Genomic DNA, 25,279 nt, shown 5'->3' on the forward strand with positions numbered 1-25,279 from the left:
AACAACAAGCTTCAATGGCTCATGAATCTATGAGCTCGGGAGCGCTGCGTTACTCACTCACCTTGATCACTATTATAGGTGGGGGGTTAAGTAATAGAAGAGCTTGACAATTTGTGGATCGCAGAATGGAATATTACGTACGTTAAATAGTTATCCCCGACCCCGCTGCGGGGATAAGCATGTTACAACACTTCGGCTCCAGGGCTCCGAGACGGCACGGGATATCTTCCATCCACTCGCTCCATCTTGCACATGAGAGGGCGACCCAGGAGAGCTTCATGCGAGGTCTTGTCGCCATCTACACCTGCAAGCGGGGCTTGGTCGAAACACCAAAAGGACAAGAACAGGGGGGAGAGAGGGGGGCGCGGGGGGGCAGTGGACATAAGAAGGATCATCCGCATGGCAACCGGCTAGTTTTACTCATTGGACATTGAAACTCAGGGGTGTATTAAATGTTGACAAGCAAGGTAATTAGGTGCTTTATGAACAGCAGGGTGACTGAGGGTGCTTTACGAATTGCCTAGGAATCCAAGGCTTGCGACTGGCACTATAGGTTCCGCGTTAGAGAACTCATCCAAAGGCAGAAGATGCAAGATGTCACTTACCATCGCATGGTAGATGCCCCTCTGTTTCAGGAGCTCATCGTGATCCCCCTGCTCAACCACCTGGCCCTCCGACAGCACAAAGATCACGTCGGCGTTCCTGACCGTCGCCAGCCTGTGCGCCACGACCACCATGGTCCTGTTTGCCTTGGTCTTTTCAAACACCGCCTGGACCGCTCTCTCCGTGTCCGTGTCGAGGTTGGAAGTCGCTTCGTCCAGCAGGAGGAGACGCGGCCTGCGGATCAGGGCCCGGGCGATGGCGAGACGCTGCTTCTGTCCGCCCGAGAGCGCCACGCCGCGAGAGCCGACCTGCGTGTCGTAGCCGTCGGGGAGCGAGGCGATGAAGTCGTGAATCTCGGCGTCACGACAGGCTTGGTGGAGGTCGGCTTCGGTGGTGGTTGCCGGGTCGACTCCGAGGAGGATGTTTTCACGGATGGAGCCGTCGAACAGATTGGGCTCTTGGGCGACGAGGGATATATCTTGTCGGTAGGAGCCCAGAGAGACGTTGGCGATGTCTAAGCCGTTGCAGACGATCTTTCCTGTGTCCGGGGCGTAGAACCTTGGGCGGTTGTTAGCGACGCTCCTCGTCAACTCCAACGCCGTCATGCCAAATCTTACCTCTCTAGCAACGAGATGATTGTGGTCTTTCCACATCCTGCAGGGAGTAAGTTCATACGTGCTCCGGCATGGCTGAAGGAGGAGGTTGTTACAGTACCTGACGGGCCAACGATGGCGGCAAATTGTCCCTTTTGGATCTGCACACAGACGCCTGTGAGTATGTGCTTCGCTCAAAGCTGGTTGACGAAGGGACTCACCGATAAGTTAAGACCACGCAAAACAGGCGCATCACGTGTCGGGTATCGAAACCACACGTCTTGAAACTCGATGGACACGCCCATGTCATCCTCTCCAAGGCCCTCGCTGTCCCGTGAGGCCGGGCACCCGCTGTCTTGGTCGTTTCCTCTCATGTTGATGATGCGACCGGCAGCCACCGAGGCCTTGGCGATATCTATTGAACCGTTAGTCTTGTATTGAGTAGCTGACCTGCGTAGAGTAGAGGGAGGGCTTACTGGGACCGTGGCTCAGCCAGCCTCCCGCTCCAAGGCCGCCCTGTGACGACAAGAATCAGCATCTGGCAAAGGGTCCACGGCCTCGTGGTTGCATGCTCTCACCTGAAGCACGGCGATGTACACGATCATGTATTGAAAGGATGTGTACTCGAGGTTCAGCATGAGACCTCCGCCATACCTGTCAAGGAGGTGGTCAGCAACATCAACCTGGGCGCTCATCCACCTCACACACCGCGCGAAGGGGGACGTACCAAATCACAAACGCCATGCACAACAGCGCCACGCTATCCGCCGCAGCAAACACCAGCGTCGCCCACCCCGACTTCCAAAACGCCTGCCTCACATGCTCCCTCAGCAGCGTCTCGTACCTCGCCACAATCGACTCCTCCAGCGTCAGCGCCGACACGGTCCTGAACGCGCCGATCGCCTCGGTCGCAAACCTCGCGCTCTCGGCGAACACGGCGTTGTTCATCGCCTCGAACCGCGCCTCGTAGCGAACCCGGAAAAACGCCGCCGCCATGATCAGGGGCATGGATGAGACGAGCGTCACGACGGTGAGCTTCCACCCGAAGCAGAAGGCGAGGGCGAGGCAGCCGACAACATTGAGGAGGGAAATGACGACGAAGGCCATGTTGGTGCCGACGAGCTCCTGGAGCTGGGTTGGATCCGTGGCGAGCTGGGCCGTGAGGGCGCCGGTGGAGTGGGCTGGGTGGTCGAAGAAGGAGATGGGCTTGGAGAGGATGGAGGTGAGGTACTGGAGGCGGTAGTGGTGGGTGATGTGCTGGAGCACGACGAGTTAGGGTTGTTTGCTTTTGGTGGGAGGGAGGGGAGCTTCGGTCAAGGAGGTACTCACGAAGGCGATGCTGGAGGAGGACCAGCCCAAAGCAAAGTAGCTGATGGCAACCAGGCCGGCCAGCGCGACGAACATCAGGCTCCAGAAGCTGGCGATGGGAGCAAGCCAGTCCCCGCGGAACTGGAAGAGAGTGAGCTCGGTTGCGAAGAGATAGGCCTGGAGCGGTTGGCTGGCTGTTAACGAGGGCAGCGTCGGTCAGCGCAGATCTGATATCAAGTGGTTGAAGCGTGAAGAAACCGAAAGTGGCCATACCTCCGCCGCCCAGGGCACTAAGAAGCAAAACGGCGTACAGCTTTCTCCGGTGCTTTTGCTCCCTCAACAACAGAGAAAATATCCTCCAGAGATCTCGGACCTTCGCTTTGTTTGGCTGGCCCTTCGAGTCCGCAGCGGTGTTGTTTTCCGCAGCGGGCGTGGTGATGGTTTCCACACTGTCTTCCTCCTCCTCCTCCTCCTCCTTGACAGCGTCCGACTTTTCGCCCAACACAGGCTCCTCATCCTTCTTCTCAGACTTGACACCAACCTGCTGAGCTATCACCATGGCCCAGTACGCGCCCCCTTCCTGCGAAATGAGCTCGTCATGCGTGCCTTGCTGCACGACTCTGCCGTGCTTGAGAACGACGATGCTGTCCGCCTTGCGCACCGTGGCCAGCCGATGGGCGATCACGAGGGTCGTCCGGTTCTGCGAAACCTTGTCCAGAGCCATTTGCACCTTCTGCTCGCTCCGGACGTCGATGCTGCTGGTGGCCTCGTCGAGGATGAGGATCTTGGGCCGCTTGACGATGCTCCGTGCGATGGCGAGACGTTGGCGTTGGCCGCCGCTGAGTTTCATTCCGTTGTCTCCGACGATGGTCGAGTAACCCTGGAGAAAAGCGAGCGTCAGCATGGCCATGGCGTAATAATTGGTGTTTCAAGAGGAACGTTCGCGGACGAACCTCGGGCAGGCGGCTGATGAACTCATCGGCATACGCCTCCACGCAGGCTTGCTTCACCAAGCCTTCTTTGACCTCGGGGCTGGCATCCTCCCACTCGGTACCAATGAGCCCAAACGCAACGTTGTTGAAGATGGTGTCGTTGAAGAGGCATGGCTCTTGCTGAACCAAGCCGATTTGCGACCGCCACCACTTGAGGTCGATTTCTCTCAGTGGACGTCCGCCCGCCGTGATGGATCCATTCCTCCAAAAGATGCTCTGCAATTATGGCTTGTGTTAGTAGTAAGGTCGCTAACGATCCCTTCAAGCACGACGGGATGCTCACCGGGTGACCGCTATCCAGAGCCTCGATCTCATACCACCGCTCCAGCAGCCCAACAATGGTGCTTTTCCCAGACCCGGACGGCCCAACAATGGCAGTAACCTTGCCTGCCGGAAGACGCAGACTCAGGTTGTCCAAGACCTTGATATGGGGTCTCGTGGCGTACGCAAAGTTGACATTCTCGAGAACGATGTCTTCTGAGGCCGAAACGTCGGGGTCTTTGGCGCCAGATTTGTCCACTTTGGGGGCATCAATGATGGTGTAAAAAATGGTCGCAGCACCCGCAGCCCTCGCCGCCGCGGAGAGCGGAGCCGTGATGCCGCTAACGGAAGTGGTCATGAGCATGATGGACATGAGGACCCTGGATGCCACAGTTAATAGGGAGTGCTTGATACAAGATGCGGCGCGGGACAACTTACACAATGAGAGTTTCTGCGCCGCGCGTCTGTGATTCCATGTGCATCTTGAGGCCGTACCAGAATGAGAGGGCAAAGGTGCTGCTTCGTATCAGCATCGGATCTACAACAAGCTTCATGGGTGGGACTAGGGGGCTGACCTATAAACCGCAAATTGGACTGCCATCCACGTGTGTCAATAACCAGACCCATTCCCCGCAACGTTTCACGGCGTACTCACCTAGCCCCTGCTGCGCCGCTACAACCGGAGACATCTTCAATCCCCTCCGACGCGACTCATCCACCCAAGTGGCATATCTCTGCGCCATCTTCTCAACTGCCCCACAAGCAGCCACCATCCGGATGGAGCTGAAGATCTCATTCGCGGTCGTCGAGGCCTGAATCTCGGCATGCTGCACCTCGTTGAGGCGCTTCACCAGGAACGGGGTCGTGGAGGCGTACGTGATGATGATCAGGGCCAGGCCGCTGCTGGTAACCAGAGACAAGGACCAGCTGTAGCACAGGGCAATGGCAAACGCTGAAACAACCGTTGACACGGCCTGGAGGAGCGCTGAGAGCTTCTCGGATATCCCGGTCTGCAGGGTGCTCGCCGTGATGGTGATGATGGCGGCTGTTTGCCCGGGAGGGATGACGTCAAGTGTCGAGATGGGCTGCGCGAAGAGAGACCTGAGGTAGGCAAGCCTGATGGCGGAGGATATCCTCATGCTAACCACGCGGAAACTGGTCTTGAGGCGGCAGAGATGGGTGAGCCATGGTTCATTCAGGGGCTGCCGTGTGAGAGCGGGGAAAGGGTGAGAGCCCTTACATAGGAGATGTAATCCAGAACCAGTCTGATAAAGAATAGGCCGACAAGGTACAGGCTGGGACATGTTAGCCATCGTGGTGACATGGCATTGGAGTTTAGGAGACTCACGCGCATGTGTTGATGGCGCCCCTGAACATGTCATAGGTGGTTGTGGGATTCTCACTGAAGTACCCGGTGAAGGAACCCACCATCCGGCCTAGGCTTTGGTCAACAATCACGCCGGCACATTGACCTCTGGAGACCGTGGCTCACCGAAGACGATGTTCATGAGTGGCATGGTGACGCCTGTACCCAGCGAAGCCAGGACGGCAGCCACCAGGACCGCTCTGTCAACACATGTTGAGAAAGAGAAGATCCGCTAATCCATCCGCGATGTAATACTGTTAACAAATCTTGTGTTGAACGCGACGCCTGGATGAGATTGACTTACAGCAAAGTCTTTGATGGCCGTTTTGTGTTCGGGCTTGATGAGGCCTCGTCCTTTCTTTGTTGTGGGCGGCCCGGGGTGGGCATTTGATGCTGCTGGCTGGGCCATATCAACAATAGTCAGGGAGTTGTTCACCCTGACCCACGTTCGTAGCTTGCTGCCTCAACATTTGTCTCGAGCTGAAGAGGGATGGCTTTCCTTGTGGCTAGAGCTGAGCGGGACGTGGCTCGGGCTTCACCGCCTACTACTCTCCAAGCCAGCCGCCGACCAGGTTATTTCCCTAGCACGCACGTGACCCTAGAAGATCCAAGAGCAGGAGGAGCCCGGGTGTGCGAGATGATCTGGGCTGGCCAAGTGTCCATCAAAATCCAAGGGCCTAGGCGCTGTTCGGCCGTTTGGGCAAGTGAGAGTCCAGCCCCAAGTGTGGAAGTCGTGTCAACAACGCCTCAGTTTCCGGGTTTTCCCCCCGGACCAATCGCCGAGTTGGTGCCACTGGGACGGAGCCAGCGAGGCCGGGCCCGTAGCTGGCAGAGCGACAGGCCCGGACCAAGGGGGCATCATTGTTGCATTCGCAACGCAGTATCCTCTGACCGGTGCAACATGGTTCCGGGCCTACGTCACCCATCAATTTTCTGTAATCAATAGGCAATTTGACCTCCCGGGAGGGCCTGTTCGTTGCGAGGAGTCTGGAGGCGAGGGTTGGCCTCCGAGACATCTCCCGGGGATATTGAAATGAAACTTCCTCCTCGGGTGGGACAGGATGAGAATGACACTCTGTACTCCGTACTCCTCCACGCAGAGGAGCAACCGGGAGCTGACGTTGTCGGTACTTGCTCGGAAGCGGCAAGCCATGATGTACCATCCGGCATCATAGCCGAGCCGCGGTAAGGGAAATCAACGGCAACGGTACCGGCAACGTCAACGGCTGGGAACGGATGTCGGGGGGGGAGGTAATTTCTATGGTTGACAACGGCCACGCGTTGGCGAGTGCTACGTTCTAAGCGCGGATGTGGATGGCGAAACCATCACCAAGTCACGATTCATAGCAACCTCTTCACCAAACCCAGCTGATCAAGGAGGAAGAAATCAAGCTGGGATCCTTATGGTGTCATTCTTTGTCTGGAACGGACCGATGGTATTAGGCCATGGTCTTGAGATCTTGCCTGCCCCGGTGTCTTGGAGTGAATTGCATTTAGCCGCCAGGTGACGCGCGTCCAAACGCATGACAAGGGGTTGTGCCGGCGACGTTCAAGTTTACATGCAGCCGATAATCCAACGAAAACAACAAGCTACCAGCCCAGTGGCATCGGTGGCATCGGTGGCTTTGAGGGGTGAAACTAGGGAAGGTTTCGAGAATCAGGCGTCCGGGGGCAAACCAACTTCTGCGCAACGTCTTGAGACGCACACAACAGATCAACTTCTGATATTGACATACCCAACATAGATGCAATGATACACTGACTTGGGTGCCACGGATTGCCCGACATGAAGGCACAACCACCAAGGAGAATATGAAAGCTCAAAGAAAAGGGGTAGATAGGGGTATCATCCATCAACACATCCCCTCCACGTCAGTGAATTCCATACGTCCTGATGGCCTGCCGCACGACATCGCCCAGCTCCTTGACGGTCTCCTTGTCTCGGGGGAGGGTGTGCCCCTTTGCGTGGTCAAAGATATAGGCGTCGTCAGGGTTGCAGACGTTGTACAACGCAAGGGAGCCGTGAACATAGGGGTCGAGCGAGCCGACTGTACCTTGGGTCAGCAAGAGTCCTTCACCACTTCCAAGGATGAGAGCGTTCGTACTGATGTGGCACGTCGGAATTTCAATCATCTCCTCCGACTCGTCGCTGAGGATAATGTTGTGCCTGTCCGGATCGACAGGCGGCCAGCCCGCGAAGAAGATGGCGTACTTGAACATGGGCTTGATGCCCTTCCTCTTGAACCTCCGCTGCTCGTGCAGCAGCAGGGTGGCCGCGACGGTGGCGCCTTCGGAATAGCCAATGATTCCGTCAAAAGGACCCTGCTCCTGCATGATCTTGAGCAGGTACTTGAGAGCGTTGTCGGTGCTCCGGTGCGTGGTGGCGATACCCTCGCGCATCAGCTCGCGCATGGTGTCCTCGGGGGTTTCGCAGTCCGGGAACTCGCGTATGCGCGAGAGGATGTCATCCTGTTGAGTCGTCTCGACGTCATTGTCGGGCTCAATGAAGCGGTAGTGAGGAGCTTGGCCGAAGTACTCCTCGAAGCCTTCCGGAGGAGTCGCCTTGCAGGGACCGTGGATGAAGTGGAAAGTGGCGGTGCCATCCTCAAAGAGCTCCTTGACAAACGGCGCTGCGGAGGAGTCAGCATGTGCAGTTGGACGTAGGGGCAAGGTGAGTGACTCGGAGGCTCACCGAGCTGCACCTGGAATTTCTATTTGGCTGTCAGCTATGGTTGAAGACGGTGTCTATTAAACGCATCTCAACTTACATCGGCGCTACCATAGGCGCCAGGGAGACAGAGGAACCTCATTCTCGTCCTTACAGAAGCCTGCAGCTTCACGCGTCGATCAAAATAAGGTGGCTACGATCCCGTTCTGTCGGATCGCCCAGGAACAGATTCACAAGATGCAGAGCAGACGCCGAGGCGGAGATGAATTGGTGTACACTCGTCAACCCTTCCACTCGGTACCTGGGACGCGAAACCGGCAGTGTGCCACCTCTCTATTTACCGTCCACGAGAGAGCAGCCCGGAAGATTGGCCACGAATGTCTCATCTGAGCTGGGACTTTGACGGCATTGAGTGAACCATGGCTTCCTCCGCATTCCTGGAAAATTACCCGCGGCTACGCGGGACGGGTGGAAGGCAAGGAAGACATACATGATCTTGGGCACGTGGGGAACTGTATGATAGAAATGTGGATGTAACTACTTGAAGCCTTCCGCGCAACCTGGTTCAGCCCCGATGCGAGTACGACGCGACCGGATTAGATCGCGGATTGGAGCTTGGAGCTTCACCTCGAGTATCTAGGTACCTGCCTATCTAACATCTGCGTCATTATCAGCATAGGGTGCTCTTCCGAAAGTGACCGCAGGTTAATTATGTTGATCTGTGGACGCGTAAGCTGGGACAGTCAATGTTGGGTCCGGGCGACGGGACGGGGTCCCGAATCGCATATGCAATGAGAGCCGCATGATTTCGTTAAAGGAAACGTCCTATCGGACCAAGGGCTCGATGAGCAAGGTTGTTTGATCTACTGGCCATGCCATGCCTTGCTGATTTGTTCGTGGGAGTTGATAGCCGAGATCTGCCGTGGGGGTAGACCGGCATCCAACACCGGGTGATTCGCGCTGGGAGCATGGAGATTCAAGACTTGGGGGAGCAGCCAAAAGCCATGATTCAAGGGGCGTGTACATGCCGATCTGGAGTACCGCGGTGCCGGGGCCTTGGATGAAACCGTCTAGGAGTCCCGAGGTTAGACGCCGAGAGGCACGGCGATGTTACGTTGATCTCCCCCCTCTTGGCCCCGGAGCACCCGCCGGGCTTAGCAGGCGGTAAGGTGCGGTCAACCATGATAAAGCTTGAATCGACGCCAGGACTACGCTAGGTAGCACTGCGATTAAGTGCAAGATGTGGTTGCTGCAGCGTGTCGACCAGGAAGTTACCCTGTCCAGCACGTGCGCCCCGGCTGCCGGCCTTCTCGCCGTGCCCCAGGATGAATATGCCTTTGGTAATTACAGGCAACACTGCATGGCACAAACTGCAGATGTGAGAAGAACGGATGAAGGGCATGCGGGTGAAGTTGCCGGGGCGAGTGCCGTGTAAACACCTGGGTACCTATGTGGTTAATTAAATTGTTCGGATATTTGCCGCTGTACGACGATACCCCAGATTTTATGCGGGCGTCTGGGGTCGGCAGGTCCCCGAGATCAAGTACCGATGGACAACGGGTCCCATTCATACGCTGCTCATGCTTTTGTCATTGCTGCCTCTTTTGACGGAGCGATGTCGTGACCAAACGGCCGTTTACCAGCTTTCCAGACATGGTGAGGATGTGAATCCTGAGCAACGGCCGATGATCAGAGATCAGGACAGAAGGTTTCTGTACGGGTGATAGATGGTGCCTGGGCGATTTCTTTTTTCTACAATGTTTCTACGGCCATCGGTGATAGAAGCTTTCCGACAGCATGTAGAATAGGGCCTCTTCTAGACGTGGTGAAATTATTAGCCGATGTGAGGCTCCACGAGGTTCCCGGAGGGGCAAACGCGGAAGATCCAAGGACCTCTCACCTCAAGGTCAGATAGATCGTGCCAGGGGCCGCGACAGGGAGACGGAGCTCACACTGCGACATGTTCTCCCCACACGCCGCGTCACCGTCACTACCAGGAACGGCCACCCCGCGGGGGGTACGGGGCAACTTCATGGGCCCTTCAAGATCCCCCGGCGCCACACCCACGTTGTGATTCGCCCGTGACGGCGTCTTCGGTCCTGGCTCCGGGCGCCAAAAGATTGCTCTGCTTTGTTGGGTGAGGTTTCTCGACCTCAGGGGTAGCTGTAGATACCCTCTCGTCGATATTGTCTGTGCTCGCCTGTGCCGACGAGTCCAACCGGACGTTGCGTCTCGCCCCCCGCCATATTGCAGAGCAAATTGAGGCTTTGTTGCGTCCATGTTCCCGTCCGCCAATCTACCCAGATAGCAGCCGCAAAGAGGTGAGCATGCTCCGGCCTCCGCTGCCCCGAAGCGTACAATCGTCACGCCGTTCCACCGGAGATGCCCATGCAGGCGGACCGGAATGTACGCAGACCCCCCTGGGGTTCCCGACGAGCTCCAAGATTGCCCGTAGCATGTGAATGGGGACGCTCAGTCTTCACCGTCGACAGACCGGGCAATGTCTTGGCGATATCCCTTCATCTCATATACTTAAGCCGACGAGGCCCGCGCCTGTTGTAATCTTCCTGGAACGAGCTGGTGGCATGGGACCACGTCGTGCCTCTGAGAGCTCTTGGATAGTTTCATGTTCTCCATAGCTGCTGAGGGCTGAGGCAACGTCGCGGCGCCATCAACCGCGAATTTCATCCCAACCCACCTCACAACTCTCGCCATGGCGCCCATCGCGATAACCCCGGACAACAGCTCCGCGGGGAGTCCCACCGTCGAGAGGCCTGCCGATCCCTTCGCTGTCAGCAGCAGTCCCTACATCCACGTGCAGCCCGAGGGCTTCACGGATGGACCTACGAACAGACGCACGAACGGGAGGGCCAACGGCCGCACCGACGGCTATGGAAACGGCTACTTCAATGGAAGCACCCATGGAGTCAACGGGCCAAGCCACGGGTCCTCAAAGCCCATGCCCATTGCCATTGTCGGCATGGCTTGCCGCATGCCCGGAAACGTCTCTACGCCCGCCGAGTTCTGGGAGCTCTGCGCTAGGGCTCGGACCGGATGGACTGAGATCCCCAAGGAGAGGTTCGACAGCTCCCGCTTTCACCATCCGAACCAAGGAAAGGGGGGCACCCTGAATCCTGTCGGCGGAAACTTCCTCAACGTCGACCTCTCCGCCTTCGATGCCCCGTTCTTTGGCCTCACCGAAAAGGAGGCCATCTCCATGGACCCTCAGCAGCGGCTTCTGCTCGAGTGTACCTTTGAGGCTCTCGAAAACGCCGGCATCCCCAAGCATTCCATCGTCGGCAAAAACGTTGGCGTCTTCGTCGGCGGCTCGTTCGCCGAGTATGAATCTCACTTGTTCCGGGACTCTGACACCATTCCCATGCATCAAGCAACTGGTAGGTTACCCGCCAACCTCCTCTTTTGTTGCGCGCGTTCGACCTGACAAGTCCCTTCAAGGCTGCGCTTTTGCCATGCAGTCGAACCGCATCTCGCACTTCTTCGACCTGAGAGGACCGAGCTTCACAGCCGACACGGCATGCTCGTCGAGCATGGTGGCCGTTCACCTGGCTTGCCAAAGCCTGCGGACTGGCGAGACGAGCTGCGCGCTTGTCGGCGGGTGCCACCTCAACATGCTGCCCGAGTTCTGGATCTCCTTCTCCACCTGCAGGTATGTGGCCGCCCTCGAAAGGAAGAACGCGACGTAGTACCGGCCCCCCCCCCCCCCCTTCTGACAACTGTGCAGGTTGCTTTCGGACACGGGTCGCTCGATTGCTTTCGATGAAAGGGGTACGGGCTTCGGCCGTGGCGAAGGGTGCGGCATGCTCGTGCTCAAGCCCCTGGACCAGGCACTCCGCGACAACGACACCATTCGTGCCGTCATTGTCGGCACCGGGCTCAACCAGGATGGAAAGACGCCCGGCATTACCATGCCCAACGGAGCAGCACAGGGTGAGGATACGCCGTTCTCGATTAGCATCAAGCCATAGCGACTGACGTTTTCCTCCAGAGGAGCTCATCAAACAAGTCTACCGGAACTCGGGACTCGACCCCAACCAGTGTGGATTTGTCGAGGCCCATGGAACGGGCACAAGAGTTGGTGACCCGATCGAAGCGACCGCCATCAGGAATGTGCTCGGTCTGAAGAGGACGGTTCGCGACCCCTTGTGGATCGGCTCCGTCAAGTCCAACATTGGCCATCTTGAGGCTGCTTCCGGTAGGGCGACCGTCAGAAATGCCGAATCTTGACCCTGCGCTGACATGGTAAAGGAATTGCCGGCATTATCAAGGCGGCGCTGATGCTCGAGCGCGGCTTCATCCTGCCCAACTACGACTTCAAGCACCCCAACTCCAAGATTCCGTGGAAGGAGTGGAATCTTAAGGTCCCTACCGCTCAGCGCCCATGGCCAAGGGGCAAGAAGTACATCAGCGTCAACAACTTCGGCTTCGGCGGCACGAACGGGCACGTGGTCCTGGAGGCTGCCCCGTTCCGCCGACAGAAGGCATCGGCCATCGGCGACGAGTCCCCCGAGAAGGCCTACCAAGGTCGGAAGCTCTACGTCATGACGGCCAACGACAAGGCCACTCTCACCCAGGTCATGAAAAACCTCGTCGTGTACCTCGAGCAGCGCCCAGAGTTCTTCCAAAAGGACCTGACCATGAACCTGGCCTACACCTTGGGTCAGCGCCGGTCGCATCTGCAATGGAGAGCTGCCGTTCCCGCCCTCAACACGTTTGAGCTCATCGAGGCCATCAACAGCGACAAGTTCACCCCGGGCAAAGAAACCGAGCCGTTGAGGATCGGCTTCATCCTCACCGGCCAGGGCGCTCAATGGCATGCAATGGGTCGTGAGCTCTACGAGCAGTACCCGGTCTTCACCCACAGCATCCAGCGGGCCGACCAATGCCTCTTTAACAACGGCGCCGACTGGTCTCTCATCGGTATGAAACCACCATGCCGCTTACTGACAGTGCTTTGGCGGCTAACCTGAGGGACGCAGAGGAGCTTAACCGCGACGCGAAGACCAGCCGGGTTAACGAAGCTCACATCAGCCAGCCGTCATGCACGGCCATCCAGCTGGCCCTGATCAACCTCCTGCGGTCTTGGGGCATCCGCCCAGCGGCCGTTGCCGGTCACTCAAGCGGCGAGGTCGCTGCGGCGTACGCGGCCGAGATCATCGACTTCGAGTCCGCCATGGCCATCGCATATCACCGCGGCCGGCTCATCCCGGCCCTCAAGCAGAAGCACCCTGAGCTTCGCGGCCGCATGATGGCTGTGGGCGGGAGCAAGGAAGAGTTCTTGCCCATCCTTGAGGGTCTGAAAGCCAAAGAGGCCCGCATCGCCTGCTACAACAGCCCCTCGAGCCTCACCATCTCGGGCGACGAGCCCGCCATCGCCGAGCTCGAGAAGATCTGCGAGGAGAAGCAAGTCTTCCACCGGCGGCTGGTGGTCGATGTGGCGTACCACTCGCACCACATGAACTTGGTCGCCAAGGAGTACACTGCTGCCCTTTCCGGCCTGCGTGCCCCGGTGCCGACCGACATCCGCTTCCACTCGTCGCTTCTCGGCCACCTCATCGACGGCACCGAGCTGCAGGCCGACTACTGGGTCCAGAACCTGACCTGCGCGGTGCGCTTCTCGGAGGCCGTCCAGAGCATGCTCGAGCCGGTCGGCGAGCACAAGTACGGCGTCAACATGCTCGTGGAGCTGGGCCCGCACTCGGGCCTTCAGGGCCCGATCAAGCAGATCCTGAAGGAGGTGGGCGGCGCCGCCCCCAAGATCCCCTACGCCTCGGCTCTCATCCGCAAGCGGGACGCGGTTGAAACTGCCCTGGAGCTCGCGGGGACCTTGTTCACCAAGGGTGCCAACCTCGACTTCGGCGCCATCAACTTCCCCGTGCAGACGAAGCAGCCCGTGCTGCTGACCGACCTCCCGCGGTACCCGTGGAACTACTCGTCCAAGTACTGGCAGGAGTCTCGCATGTCAAAGATGCACAAGCACGCCCCCGGCGGAAGAAGCGACATCCTGGGAACCATGGCAAACTACTCCAACGACCTGGAGCCGACCTGGCGCAACATCGTCCGGCTGGACGATCTGCCCTGGCTGCGGCACCACAGGATCCAGTCGCTGACAATGTTCCCCATGGCAGGGTTCATGGCCATGGCCCTGGAAGCGGCGGCCCAAAAGGCGGCGATGAAGAACGCCAAGTTTGACCGCCTGGAGCTCCGGGACGTTTCCATCGCCAAGCCCCTCGTTGTTCCAGACAAGGATATCGAGGTGACCATCACGCTGCGTCCGCGCCGGGAGTCGGCGGATGACGTCTGGGATGAGTTCCGGATCTGCTCGTGGACCGCCGAGCAGGGCTGGACGGAGCACTGCGCCGGCCTCGTCGCCTCGCTGGAGGGCAACGCCAACGATGTGGATAGTGCCAGGAAGGCGCACGACAGGGAGGCGAGGCTCAAAGCTCTTTGGTCAGCCGCCGCGGAGCCCGAAGCCGCGGACGTCGCTCCGGCGACCATGTACGACAAGCTCTCCGGGCTGGGCGTGGAATACGGCCCGACCTTCCAGGGGTTGACCAGCTGCCGGGCATCGGATACCCGGGCGGTGGGAGACGTCGTCGTGCCTGATGTTGCCAAGGAGATGCCGAGTGGCTATCTGACCGACGCCATCATCCAGCCGGCCTTCCTCGAGTCCCTCATCGAGATGTACTGGCCCATCCTCGGTGCTGGCCGGCGCGACATCAGCACCGTCTACCTGCCGTCCGCCGTGGACCGAGCCACGATCTCGCTCGGGGTCGCCGAGCTGACCAAGGAGCCTGGCGTGTCAGTCCGCGCTCTCTCGGAGGGCGTCATTCCCCCAGGCAAGCCGGTGGCCACCAAGGTCAACGTGACGGCTGTCACCGACAGCCTTGAGCAGCTCATCTCCATCGACGGGCTCAGCATTTCCCCGATCCTCGACAGCGAAGCTCAAGCGGACGTCGAGGCCCCGAGAGAGCTCTGCTACAAGCTGGAATGGGAGCCAATCCTTCAGGCCGCCGACGAGGAGAAGCCGCTCCTGCCCGAGGACGTGGATGTCGCCATCATCCACTCGGACTCCAACACCCAAGCGCTTATCGCCATCGGCCTCGCCAACGCCATCGAGGCCGCCACCGGCAAGCTCCCCGACTTTGGCTCCTTGGGTACCATCTCCACCGCCGGCAAGCTGGTCATCTTCCTCAGCGAGCTCGACCAGCCGCTCCTGTCCACCCTCACGCCGGAGCAGTTCACCACCCTCCAGAACCTGCTCACCACCGCCGCCGGCGTCCTCTGGACTGTCCGTGGAGCGTACGACAACGCCAACAACCCCGACGCCAACATGATTACGGGTCTGAGCAGGACGATCCGCTCCGAGACGGCGATGAAGTTTGCCACGCTGGACCTGGACGGACAGGTCCACCTGTCGGAGGACAGCACCGTCGGCGTCATCATGAAGGTGTTCCGCGCCGTCTTCGGCACCTTCTCGTCTTCCCCTGCGACGGAGGAGCTGGAGTTCATGGAGCGGAACGGCGCCTTCTTCACGCCGCGCATCGTCCACGACCCGGAGATGAACGAGTACGTCTTCCGTCGGACCAACCCGTCCGCCCTGCAAGAGACAAAGTTTGGCGAGAGCGGCAGGGCGTTGAAGATGCGGATGCCCGTCGCCGGCGCGCCCGAGACGATCCTCTTCGTCGACGACCCGGCCGTCGATCAGCCCCTGGGTGGCGATGAGGTCGAGCTGGAGGTCCGCGCTATCGGCCTGAGCCACCGCGATGGGCTGGCATTCAAGGGCCAGATCCCTCTCTCCAGCGCGGGTATCGAGGCCAGCGGCGTGGTCACGGCCGTGGGCAACGAGGTGGCAGGGCTCAAGGTGGGCGATCGCGTCGCAGCTTTCACGACCCAGGGGGCGTATGCCACCCGGGCGAGGACAAAGGCCGGGCTGGCGTTCCGGCTCCCTAGGGACGTCAGCTTCGAGGCCGCCGCCGGCCTGCCGCTTGCGTACGCCACTGCGTATTACGGCCTGGTTGAGCTCGCGCGGGTGAGGGATGGCGACACGGTGCTCGTCCACGCCGCGGCGGGCGCGGTTGGTCAAGCGGCCATTTGCGTGGCGCAGATGGCCGGCGCCGAGGTGTTTGTCACCGTGGGAAGCGCCGAGAAGAAGGCGTTGCTGATGGAGGAGTTTGGGCTGCAAGAGGACCGTGTCTTCTACAGCCGCAGCGGTGAGTTTGGCGACGCCATCCTCCGCGCGACCCAGGGCCAAGGAGTGGACGTCATCCTCAACACCCTCACCGGGGAGGGACTGCGCGAGTCGTGGAGGTGCCTCGCCAAGTTTGGCCGCTTCGTTGACATCGCGAGGCGGGAGGCCGGCTCCAAGGCCAAGCTGGAGTTTGATGGGGCGGACAACAACGCGAGCTTCATGTCCCTCAATGTTCTCGCGTTGCTGGAGGAGCGGCCCAAGGTCGTCAAGCGCGTGCTGGAGGATGTGGCGCAGCTGTTGAGGTACGGCAAGATCAAGCCGGCAACGCCCGTCACGCAGTTCTCCATGGCGGATGTTGCAGAAGCCTTCAAGGCGCAGCAGACTGGCAAGACGATGGGCAAGATCGTTGTCGTGCCGGGGGCGGATGACATTGTCAAGGTAAGATGCCGGGAGTCCCATCCTTCTTTCGGGTTCAGGAAAGGAGAGAACTGACAAGACGACCTCCCTAGGCTGCGCGCTCCACGAAGGCAGAGACCCTCCTGCGGGGTGATGCGACATACATTCTGGTCGGCGGTACCGGCGGCCTGGGCAGGAGCATGGCTCGGTGGATGGCATCCAAGGGCGCGAAGACGATTGTCCTGGTGTCGCGGAGCGGCTCCGTCACGGGCCGCGTCAAGGAGCTCGTGGATGAGCTCGCCGGCCAGGGCGTCAACGTTGTCGTCCGCCGGTGCAACGTGGCGGATAGGAAGGAGATGGATGAGCTCATCGCCGGGCTGGGCGATCTGCCTCCCATCCGCGGAGTGGTCCATGGAACCATGGTGCTTCGGGTAAGTCAACAAGCCCGCCCCCAGCGATCAGGCCAGGCGCGGTTCTAACCTCTCACGCAGGACGTCCTCTTCGAGAAGATGACCTACGAAGACTACCACGAAGTCATCGAAGGCAAGGTCCAGGGCGGCTGGAACCTCCACCGCGCCCTCGCCGACACCCCTCTCGACTTCTTCGTCGCCATCTCCTCCGCCGCCGGCGCCGTTGGCAACCGCGGCCAGGCGGCCTACAGCGCGGCGAACTGCTTCCTCAACGCCCTCGTTCAGCACCGTCGCGCCCAGGGCCTGGCCGCCTCCTCCCTCGACCTCACCGCGGTCTCGGACTCGGGCTACCTCGCCGAAGACCTCGAAAAGGCCGCCGAGGTGGCTCGCAACCTGGGCAGCGATACCATCTGCGAGCGCGAGGTTCTGGCCCTGCTCGCCGCCGCCATTGACGGCACCCTGGCGACGGCCTGCCAGGGCCACACCATCACGGGCATGCGCATCACGGCCACGCTGCGGCCGTTCTGGACCGACGATGCCAAGTTCAAGGCGATGCGCATCGCCGCCGAGGAGGAGGCCGCGGCGCTCGCCGCGTCGTCGGGCACAACGACCGTGTCGTTCAACGCTGCCCTCCGCGCGGCCGCCACGCGCGCCGAGGCCGAGGACGCCGTCTGCCGCGGGCTCGTGGACAAGATCACCTCGGTGCTCATGATGGAGAAGGACGAGCTGGACGTGACGAGGTCGCTGTCGCATTACCCGCTTGACTCGCTCGTGGCGATTGAGATTCGCAACTTCATCACGAGGGAGTTTGAGGCGAACTTGCAGGTGCTGGAGCTGCTGTCGAGCGGCTCGGTGCAGACGTTGTCGAAGCTCGTGTGTGACAAGAGCAAGATCGTCAAGCCTGAGTTGAAGTAAGGAGTGGGAGGGGGGAGAAAGGAGAAAAGAAGAAGAAAAGAGGAGGTGTAGAGGGATCTTTGTTTGGGCGCTTGTTTCTAACATTGTTTGCCATATGTTTCGGTTGTTTGGTGTTTTGCTCCTGTCAAGTAAGGTACTCATCTTTTGTATCTTGTTTATTTGCTTGTTTGTTTATATGGTTTGTATGTAGACATCCAATACGTCCTCGAGTCCTATTTCAATACCCCCCTTGGTTCTTTTCCCCGATGGAAGATGCGTTGGCATTTCTCTACCAGTAGATCCACGTCTAATACTCACATCACCTACCGTTCTTGAGATGATCCGTACTCACTTCAACTCTGCCACGGGCGCTGTTGGCGGAGATTCCGTCTTCATGTCTTCCACCGTCAAGGAAGACGGGTTAGGACTCTCAACCTTTGTCACTGGAGCAACATCCGCTGGTGCTCCTGGGATCGGGACAGAAATCTGGGCAATGTTTGTCAGCTTCATCACGACATTAACAACGAGGGAGAAGTAACGCATGTAAGTAGGAAGAAGACCACGATGGTACCTCAAGATTCCCAGCCTCGATATCCTCCGCTATCTGATCCATCCTGCTCCTCGGCTTCTTATGCGTCTCCCAAGGATAGCTCTTCGAGGTAAACACGTCGTCCATCTCCTCGAGCGTGTAGCCTGCCGTCTCGCGCGCCGTGAAGAACATGTGGATCAGCGCCGCGGCGTTGAAGGCGCCAAAGACGTAATACATCTTGAACGAGATATTCCAGAGCAGCGGCGGGACAGCAAAGGCGAGGACCGTGTTCCAAAACCAGTTGGCTGCCGTCGACAAGCTCACGGCCTTGGCGCGGATCTTGCTCGGGAAGATCTCGGACGGGTAGGTCCACGAAACGGGGCCCCACGTCATGGCGAAGGTGGCGACGAAAAGGTAGGAGCAGGAGACGATGGCCGACGAGACCGGCCGGTTGTTGTACACGATCCAGGTGATGTCGCTGTTTTGAGACGTCCGGGTGGCGTCGGTGTTGGGTTGCCCAAAGTATTGTTGGAGGGCGCCCGAGACGAAGAGCCAGGTCATCATGCCGAAGGAACCACAGAGAAGGGATGGACGCCGGCCCCATTTGTCGATCCACATGACCGCGGGGAATGTCATGGCTACGTTGATGACATATTGAATCGAAGCCGTTGCCAAAGGGGAGGCGATGTGCGCCCCCTCCATGATGTAGACAATGTAGTACCTGCGACGAGTGTCAGTGGACGAAGCTGGCGCTTGAGAAGGGCGATAATAGAGAGGGGGATCCGGCTACCTACATCATGATGTTCATTCCAGAAAGTTGTGACCACCTAGAGATCCCAGAGTCAACGGACCAACACTCTTGTACCACAAGAGGTGCTGTCAACTCACATCTGAACACTCATCCCAAGCAGCACCCGCCGCAGCATTTTCCGCTCTAGCATCATCTTGGCGGGCGAGGCCGCCTGCTCACGCTCCTTTTCGAGCGCCTCCTCAATCTCTCGGTACTGTGCAAGTACCTTGGGGTCATCGATCCTCCCGTTGCCGTGCAGGCTAGCAAGCACTTGGAGGGCCTCTTCCCAACGGCCCTTGGACGCCAGCCACCGCGGGCTGTAGGGGCAGAAGAAGAGGCCGATGAAGAGCACCCAGGCGGGCACCATCTGCACGGCCCAGGGGATGCGAAAAGCGGCAGTGGGCTGGTTTGGGTCCTGAGGACCGCCGCCGATGCCTTCTGCGACGCCGAACTGGATGAAGAACTGGCTGGAGCAGAAGAGGGTCAGTTGGCTCAGCAATTTCCCCCCTTCCCCTCTTCTTCCCCGGGAGGGAACGATGACGCTGGCGACGAGGGTCAGCACGCAGAGCAAGCAGGAAAGATACTCACATCAAGATACCCCAAGTGATGGCCCACTGCTGCAGCGACACGACCCTCCCTCTGATCCTTTTGGGCGCGATCTCGGCCTGGTAGACGGGGACAATGGATGACGCGATGCCCACGCACAGCCCGCAAATGACGCGCCCAGCACAGAGCATCGGGATGTTGACGGACGCGGCCATGAGAATGGACCCAATGATCCACAGAACCGAAGCGAACTGCAGAGCCGCTTTACGAGAGCAGCGATCCGCAATAAAGGATGACAAAAGGGAGCCCACGAGGCTGCCGGCCGGCATCGCGGCGGTGATGCCGCCTTGAGCATACGAGACGGGGTTTCCAAAGTATCGCTTGTAGGCTTGCGTGCCGAGCACTCCCGACATCGACGAGATGTCGAATCCGAAAAGGGCACCGCCTTCGCCATCCCATGTAGGTTAATAGTGGTGATTCGCGCGGCTGTTCGCCCAACCAAGCACGGCCTTTGGTGCCTGGGCGAGAAAGGCGCTGACTTACCAATGGCGGCGAAGGCGCAGATGAAATAGACGTTGCTGGCTTGGTACATCTTGGGTAGATGGATGCACGTGTATGTGCCTGTTGGCGAGGGGAACCGAGGGCGCAAGCAAGTTCGAAAGGAGATGGATGACTTCGAGAATCAGGGGGGGGGGGGGGGGGGGGGGGGGTAATTAGATGCTCCTGCTCCTCCCCAGGCTCGGATAACAGGACGAATGAACTGGTATTTATATATCTCAAGGTCAAACCAAAGCCCGGGCCGGCTCATATGCTAACAATGCTCATCGTCATGACGCAAGACAGACGAACGTAGATGCGCGACAGGAAAAACGTCTGATCTTTCTAACGGCCCGAAAAAGCCACGGTCTTCTTCCCACGAGTGAGATATCCACGTCATGATCTTTTCATACGCAGAACATCTGAACCTCTCTCTTCTCTGCCGCTCACCGTTCTGCCTGTCGCTGGTGAGGTGTTGTAGGCCGTGATGTTTATCCTGGCGGTTGCACAAGTGGACGTTGCACTCCTCAATACTGCACGCCCTCCGAGGCGAAGCTAAGCAAACACGCCCATCAGAAGCAGTATACTTGCCCTTTAAGTTGCCCAACCGGCAAAAAAAGAAAAAAGTCATGTCGTTGACTTGCGAAAAGTCCCTCAGATCGCTGCCGGCAAAACAGGATGTTGGTTAAGCCGACCGTGGACGGCTCGTGGCCGGACGGTCTGATCTAATCGTTGCTCCTAGGCTCAAACCACCGCAAGTGACGTGACATCACGATCACGTAGCCTTCATGGAAACCGCTTCCCATGGCTGGGGTTGAGAATACCGCGCTCTCTCAGCCCGATCTCCTAAAGGTGGGAAACACACAGACTACAAAAATAGCCTTGTCGGTCCATGGATTCCTAGACGAGGTCCCAAAATGTACAACAGACCGAGCAAAGAGATAACTACGCCGCGTTTCACAACGCACACTTACGTTGGTAAGCCCTATGTCTGGATAAAGCTGCCCGCCTGTGTGAGGTAGAGGAGAATTCTTCACGGCTCAAGGAGCTCCCGAAGCCTGTCGTGCCCGCAAGGCCAGCAGGGCTCCGAACAACGACGTTAACCGCGAGGGACGCCGGATGGTGTCACATTTTTTGAGACATGTTGCGGAAAATGGACCAAGGAAAGATGCTCCCTTCTCACAAATCTCGCGACGGCCGCCGTAACCGCATGCAGGTAACCGTCGGCGGGTAGAGAGGCTCAAGCGGTTGAGCCGAACTGCCGCTCCGTCATCAGCTATTACCATCCGCTTGGTAGAGAGCCAGAGGCGAGTCTGCAGAGCAGAGATGACACACAAATGACGTAGGCATTTCGTTCTCGTGAGAAGACAAGCAGGTGGTCAGACAGCCCGGGGCAACCCCTCCGCAATGCATCGGACTTCACCAGCGGAACCAGGGGGGCCTGGGTGGGATTCATCGCGTGCGGAAATGTCTCTCAAGCTTTGCCTTGGAAGTCCCCGTTGCTCCGCCTGTCACGCACGCCATGCCCGTGCCGCTTCTAACAACGAAACAGCTTGTGATGTCGTATGAATCTGAACGGCAACTCGACGTAGGGGGCGTGGCCGAAGCGGCGCCGGGCTTGGATCGCGGGAGCGCGGCAGGCAGATGTGGACGGTGATGATGATGATCGTCCGTTGTCGAATCTTGATTTCAGTCCTTGTTGCTTGCCATCTGAAAAAGCCCCATTCCCTCACCACAGCCAAACGTCAAAGCTCAGCATGCAGTGAGAGAGAAAAGGGGAGAAAAAAAAGTATTGAGGCTCGCCGCCACGCTGAGCTCAAACGCTGGCAAAATTCATTGCGAAACGTTGCGATTGCCAGCTCGTGGTCGTCTTGTGTTCTGCCCAACGAAGCTCCAGCGTGTGCGGGTTTGCCCCTCAAGAAAACCTGCGAAAGAAGCATCAGTAGTCTTCACGAGGCTCCCCCCTGCCAAGAACGGTCAGGGGGCCTCGGTGCGCTCTTGTCGATGTCGGTCAACGATGGGAACCTCTCAAGGAAAAGAACATGTTGATTGTGCAGCCAGCTTGGCCTATGGATGGGGAAGTTCCGTCACGGCCTGCACGTGCCGGCCCTCGATGGCGGTCAACGTCGTCGACATGCGAAGATCTCCGGGCTGGCCCGCCATCGCATTACACTACAAAGTATGGGTGAGCATTCCCAAACAGGAAAACGACGAGCGAGGCGTCGCCGGCCGGTCCACGACCCGAAAACTAGCGGCGGAGCCGGCTCAACTGCCTCCATGACCGAACGGCAGGACAAAAAATACGCGGATGCGTAAGGGTATCATGAAGCTGAAGCAGATGCCTCGACTCTGGGTCACCATTCAAACGCCGTCGGCCGAGCCGTCGCTGATCAGTGCGAGAGGCAGAGACCTTGATGCGCGGAAAGCTCGGCCCCATACGTCCTCGGATCCCGTTCGCGTGTAGGATCGCGTGGGCCGAGGGCGAGATCGTGATGCGTGTAGCACGCGCCCATTTATCTCCTCTTCCGCGAGCCTCCGCTGTTCTTTCGGGCAGCAGGAGCTCGCGGAGGCGGCGGTAGGTTTCGGCTAGAACCCGAGTTCCGTTCTTGTGCTTGGCTGCTTGAGTCACGAAAGGAATGATTCTTCTTGGACAGCAGCTCGAGATAGTTGCGTTGGGTCTCGAAGCTGGTATAGTTGCCGCCAAGGATGACCCCCAGGATGCTCTGGCCGGCCCTTTTGGGATCCTTCGCAAGCTGTGCCATGCGTTCCGTCAGGGCCTTGTGCGCGCCTGCAAACAAAGACACGATAGTCGGAGTGTTGCTAGAGCCGCCAGAGATGTCGTTGGAAGGGTTGTTTGGATCAATGATGGAAAGCCGGTCAAAGTTCTTGTAGGCGATTGCCGTCACCTTGTTCTGTGGTTCCACGGCGATGGACGGTTAGCAAAACAAGACGCAATCTAACGCGGCGGGACACGATGCTGACCTTTGCGATCCACCGGGGCGGGTTGAGGCTGATGGCGACGCGCTCATAGTTGAACTTGTTGCCGTAGAGGTCAAAGAAGCGCAGGAGGAGCTGGCCCAGATGATGCCTGGTGTCGAGGTTGCCACTCTGGACCTCTGGCATCATCTGCAGCATGCTGACCACCAGACAGATGACCGAGAAACCACCGATGCCGCCGTTGACGGGCTCGTTCAGGCCGCGCATCATCAAAAAGTGCTTGATCAGGGTCACCAACGCCGGCATGCCAGGGTACTGATCCCGCCACGCCTTGAAGGTGTTGATGGCTGTTACTCCGGTGCTATTCTCAAAGGAGACATCGATCTTCAGCCCGGTCTTGTTTTCGATAAACTTGACCAGCGGCACCTTGGCCCTGGTGATCAGCTCAATCTCGTCGTTCCACGCGATCCCGTGGCTAATCAGGTTGGACCTGAAGCGGAACATGAACGACTTGGTGTGATACTTGGCCAACCCCCCGCGGAAGTAGCTGTCCGACATGAAGACCATGTCCATGTCGGCCGTCGGCAGGTATAGGCCTGACGGAAAGGAACCGAAAGGGTACATTTCTGCATCCCTGTACACCTTGCGGCAAAAGTTCTTCAGGTTGTCGACGACCTCCTGACGGAGGCGCTCCTCGAAGTCTCGCGGCCGGATGTACTCGTAAAAATCCACAACCTCTTTGTGAAGCCTGGGCGGCGGGTGGTTAGCCAGAGAGGCCCAGGTGCAACGAGCAAACGCCAAGGTGCGGAGAGCTCTTACCAGACAGCCATGTTGGCAGATCCCGAGTGGTCTCGGCCCAGCCACGGCGTCGGGGTCAGGCCGTGTATGGGCTTCCATTCGTCCACGATGACGCCTTTTTGGGGCTTCTTGTTGGCAGGCTTGAGCCGAGCATGCGGCATCTTGATCTCGCCGTCGTGGGTGCGCTTTCGGCTGCTGGTGAGAGAAGACAGGGTGTCAGGGTGAAGGAAGGCGGATCTGTGCACCTCGACGCGTTCGGGGCTGGAGGGCAGCGAGGCGGGCTTATCCGGACCGCCGTCGTGGCTGTCGTCGCTCTCCTCGTCGGATATCGTGTTTGGCGCCTCCGAATCCTTGTTGTCGGCCTCGGAGTCCTCGCTGTCGGAGTCGAGACCGATGAAATCGGCCGCATCGGACGGCAGGGAAGTGCGCGTCTCGGCGGTCTGAACGCGAGCCTTGCGGATCAGCTGGACCACGTCCTTCTTCTTCCCTTGCGGGGCCGTCTCGGGCGGCAAGGCCGTGTAAGGATCCGGGTTGGACCACTTGGGAACGTTATTGTCAGTCGTCGACTGCTCCGCAGCCGTGCGCGTGCGTTTGGCCGGGGGCTCGTCGCCAGCGGCACCCTCCTCATCCGAGATGTCCATGTCGGCCTCGTCGCTGTCGGACAGCTCGTCGAGCGGCCGGTAGGTGACGCCGTTGGCTGTGTGATAAAGCTCAATGTCTTCGCCCGTGTTGTGATTCGCCTTCAAAATCTCGCGCTCTGCCGCAATAAAGGGTCGCCACGGCCGGTCTCTGCCATGCCTGTATCGGTCACCCGGCCCTGATCTGTGCCCATTCCGATAGGAATCCTCTCCGGGGCCGCGATGCCTCTTCGATGGGCGGGAGTCTGGGTCTCGGCGATCATTGCGTCCATAGCGATCGTTCTGCGGGCGGTAGCTGTTCGCGTCCTGAATCCCGGCAGGCTTGTCGACGCGGAAGGTGAAGTCGCCCTGGGGCGGGCGGTAGGAATCGGATCCACGATCGGCGCCTGAATAGGGTGCGTCGCGAGGTCTTCGAGGGTCCGAGTCGCGATCGCGATTGGAGTCAAACGAAGAATACGAACGATAGGCGTCCCGCGGCGAATGCCCGTGTCGATTTCGAGAATCGCCATCGTTCCGGCCGTCCCGGCGGCGGTATTTACCACCGAAATGCGGCCTGGAGCTGGACATGATTGTAGCAACCGGGAGCGATGAAGCAACAGCCCAGCAGGGAGCAGATCCGTTGGTTGCAGCGTCGAAGATGGAGAATGTCCAAGAGGATTCGTGGGCGTGGGATGGCTAAGTTGTGGGGGGGGGGAATTTTTCTGGAGGGGATCGAACAAACAGGACCTGAAGCGCACACGTCGGGCGCGCCACGCTAAACCCGTTTACGGCTAAGACACTTGTTCCCCCCAGCCAAGCCCGCCG

At 59.0% G+C, this 25,279-nt stretch overlaps 5 protein-coding genes across 5 annotated transcripts; 1 reads left to right on the forward strand and 4 right to left on the reverse strand.

Annotated features, from left to right (window-relative positions):
- Positions 1 to 520: 520 nt before the first annotated feature.
- VTJ83DRAFT_5309 (uncharacterized protein) lies at positions 521 to 5,532 on the reverse strand (the record flags this gene model as incomplete). The annotated part of the gene is made up of 19 exons (XM_071011895.1): positions 521 to 547; positions 606 to 1,161; positions 1,221 to 1,257; positions 1,318 to 1,357; positions 1,418 to 1,611; positions 1,673 to 1,712; positions 1,775 to 1,850; positions 1,924 to 2,453; positions 2,526 to 2,698; positions 2,778 to 3,384; positions 3,458 to 3,712; positions 3,780 to 4,137; positions 4,196 to 4,273; positions 4,333 to 4,351; positions 4,413 to 4,917; positions 4,998 to 5,052; positions 5,106 to 5,193; positions 5,250 to 5,355; positions 5,428 to 5,532. The coding sequence occupies 19 exons, from the start codon at positions 5,530 to 5,532 to the stop codon at positions 521 to 523; spliced, it is 3,849 nt and encodes a 1,282-aa protein (XP_070864684.1).
- A 1,463-nt stretch (positions 5,533 to 6,995) lies between these two features.
- Positions 6,996 to 7,933, reverse strand: VTJ83DRAFT_5310 (uncharacterized protein; the record flags this gene model as incomplete). Its single annotated transcript, XM_071011897.1, has 4 exons — positions 6,996 to 7,171; positions 7,229 to 7,753; positions 7,816 to 7,834; positions 7,892 to 7,933. 4 exons carry the CDS (start codon positions 7,931 to 7,933, stop codon positions 6,996 to 6,998), a joined length of 762 nt encoding a protein of 253 aa, XP_070864685.1.
- Positions 7,934 to 10,504: 2,571 nt separating this feature from the next.
- On the forward strand, positions 10,505 to 17,721 carry VTJ83DRAFT_5311 (uncharacterized protein; the record flags this gene model as incomplete). The annotated part of the gene is made up of 8 exons (XM_071011898.1): positions 10,505 to 11,186; positions 11,248 to 11,458; positions 11,534 to 11,739; positions 11,798 to 12,004; positions 12,058 to 12,729; positions 12,789 to 16,438; positions 16,510 to 16,827; positions 16,888 to 17,721. The coding sequence occupies 8 exons, from the start codon at positions 10,505 to 10,507 to the stop codon at positions 17,719 to 17,721; spliced, it is 6,780 nt and encodes a 2,259-aa protein (XP_070864686.1).
- A 419-nt stretch (positions 17,722 to 18,140) lies between these two features.
- VTJ83DRAFT_5312 (uncharacterized protein) lies at positions 18,141 to 20,157 on the reverse strand (the record flags this gene model as incomplete). Its single annotated transcript, XM_071011899.1, has 5 exons — positions 18,141 to 18,167; positions 18,272 to 18,950; positions 19,118 to 19,486; positions 19,608 to 20,010; positions 20,109 to 20,157. 5 exons carry the CDS (start codon positions 20,155 to 20,157, stop codon positions 18,141 to 18,143), a joined length of 1,527 nt encoding a protein of 508 aa, XP_070864687.1.
- Positions 20,158 to 22,615: 2,458 nt separating this feature from the next.
- Positions 22,616 to 25,042, reverse strand: VTJ83DRAFT_5313 (uncharacterized protein; the record flags this gene model as incomplete). Its single annotated transcript, XM_071011900.1, has 3 exons — positions 22,616 to 23,014; positions 23,085 to 23,787; positions 23,859 to 25,042. The coding sequence occupies 3 exons, from the start codon at positions 25,040 to 25,042 to the stop codon at positions 22,616 to 22,618; spliced, it is 2,286 nt and encodes a 761-aa protein (XP_070864688.1).
- Between the last annotated feature and the right edge of the window lie 237 nt (positions 25,043 to 25,279).

Source organism: Remersonia thermophila, chromosome 5 (genome assembly GCF_042764415.1).
Source record: "Remersonia thermophila strain ATCC 22073 chromosome 5, whole genome shotgun sequence".
Classification (NCBI taxonomy): Eukaryota; Fungi; Ascomycota; class Sordariomycetes; order Sordariales; family Chaetomiaceae; genus Remersonia; species Remersonia thermophila.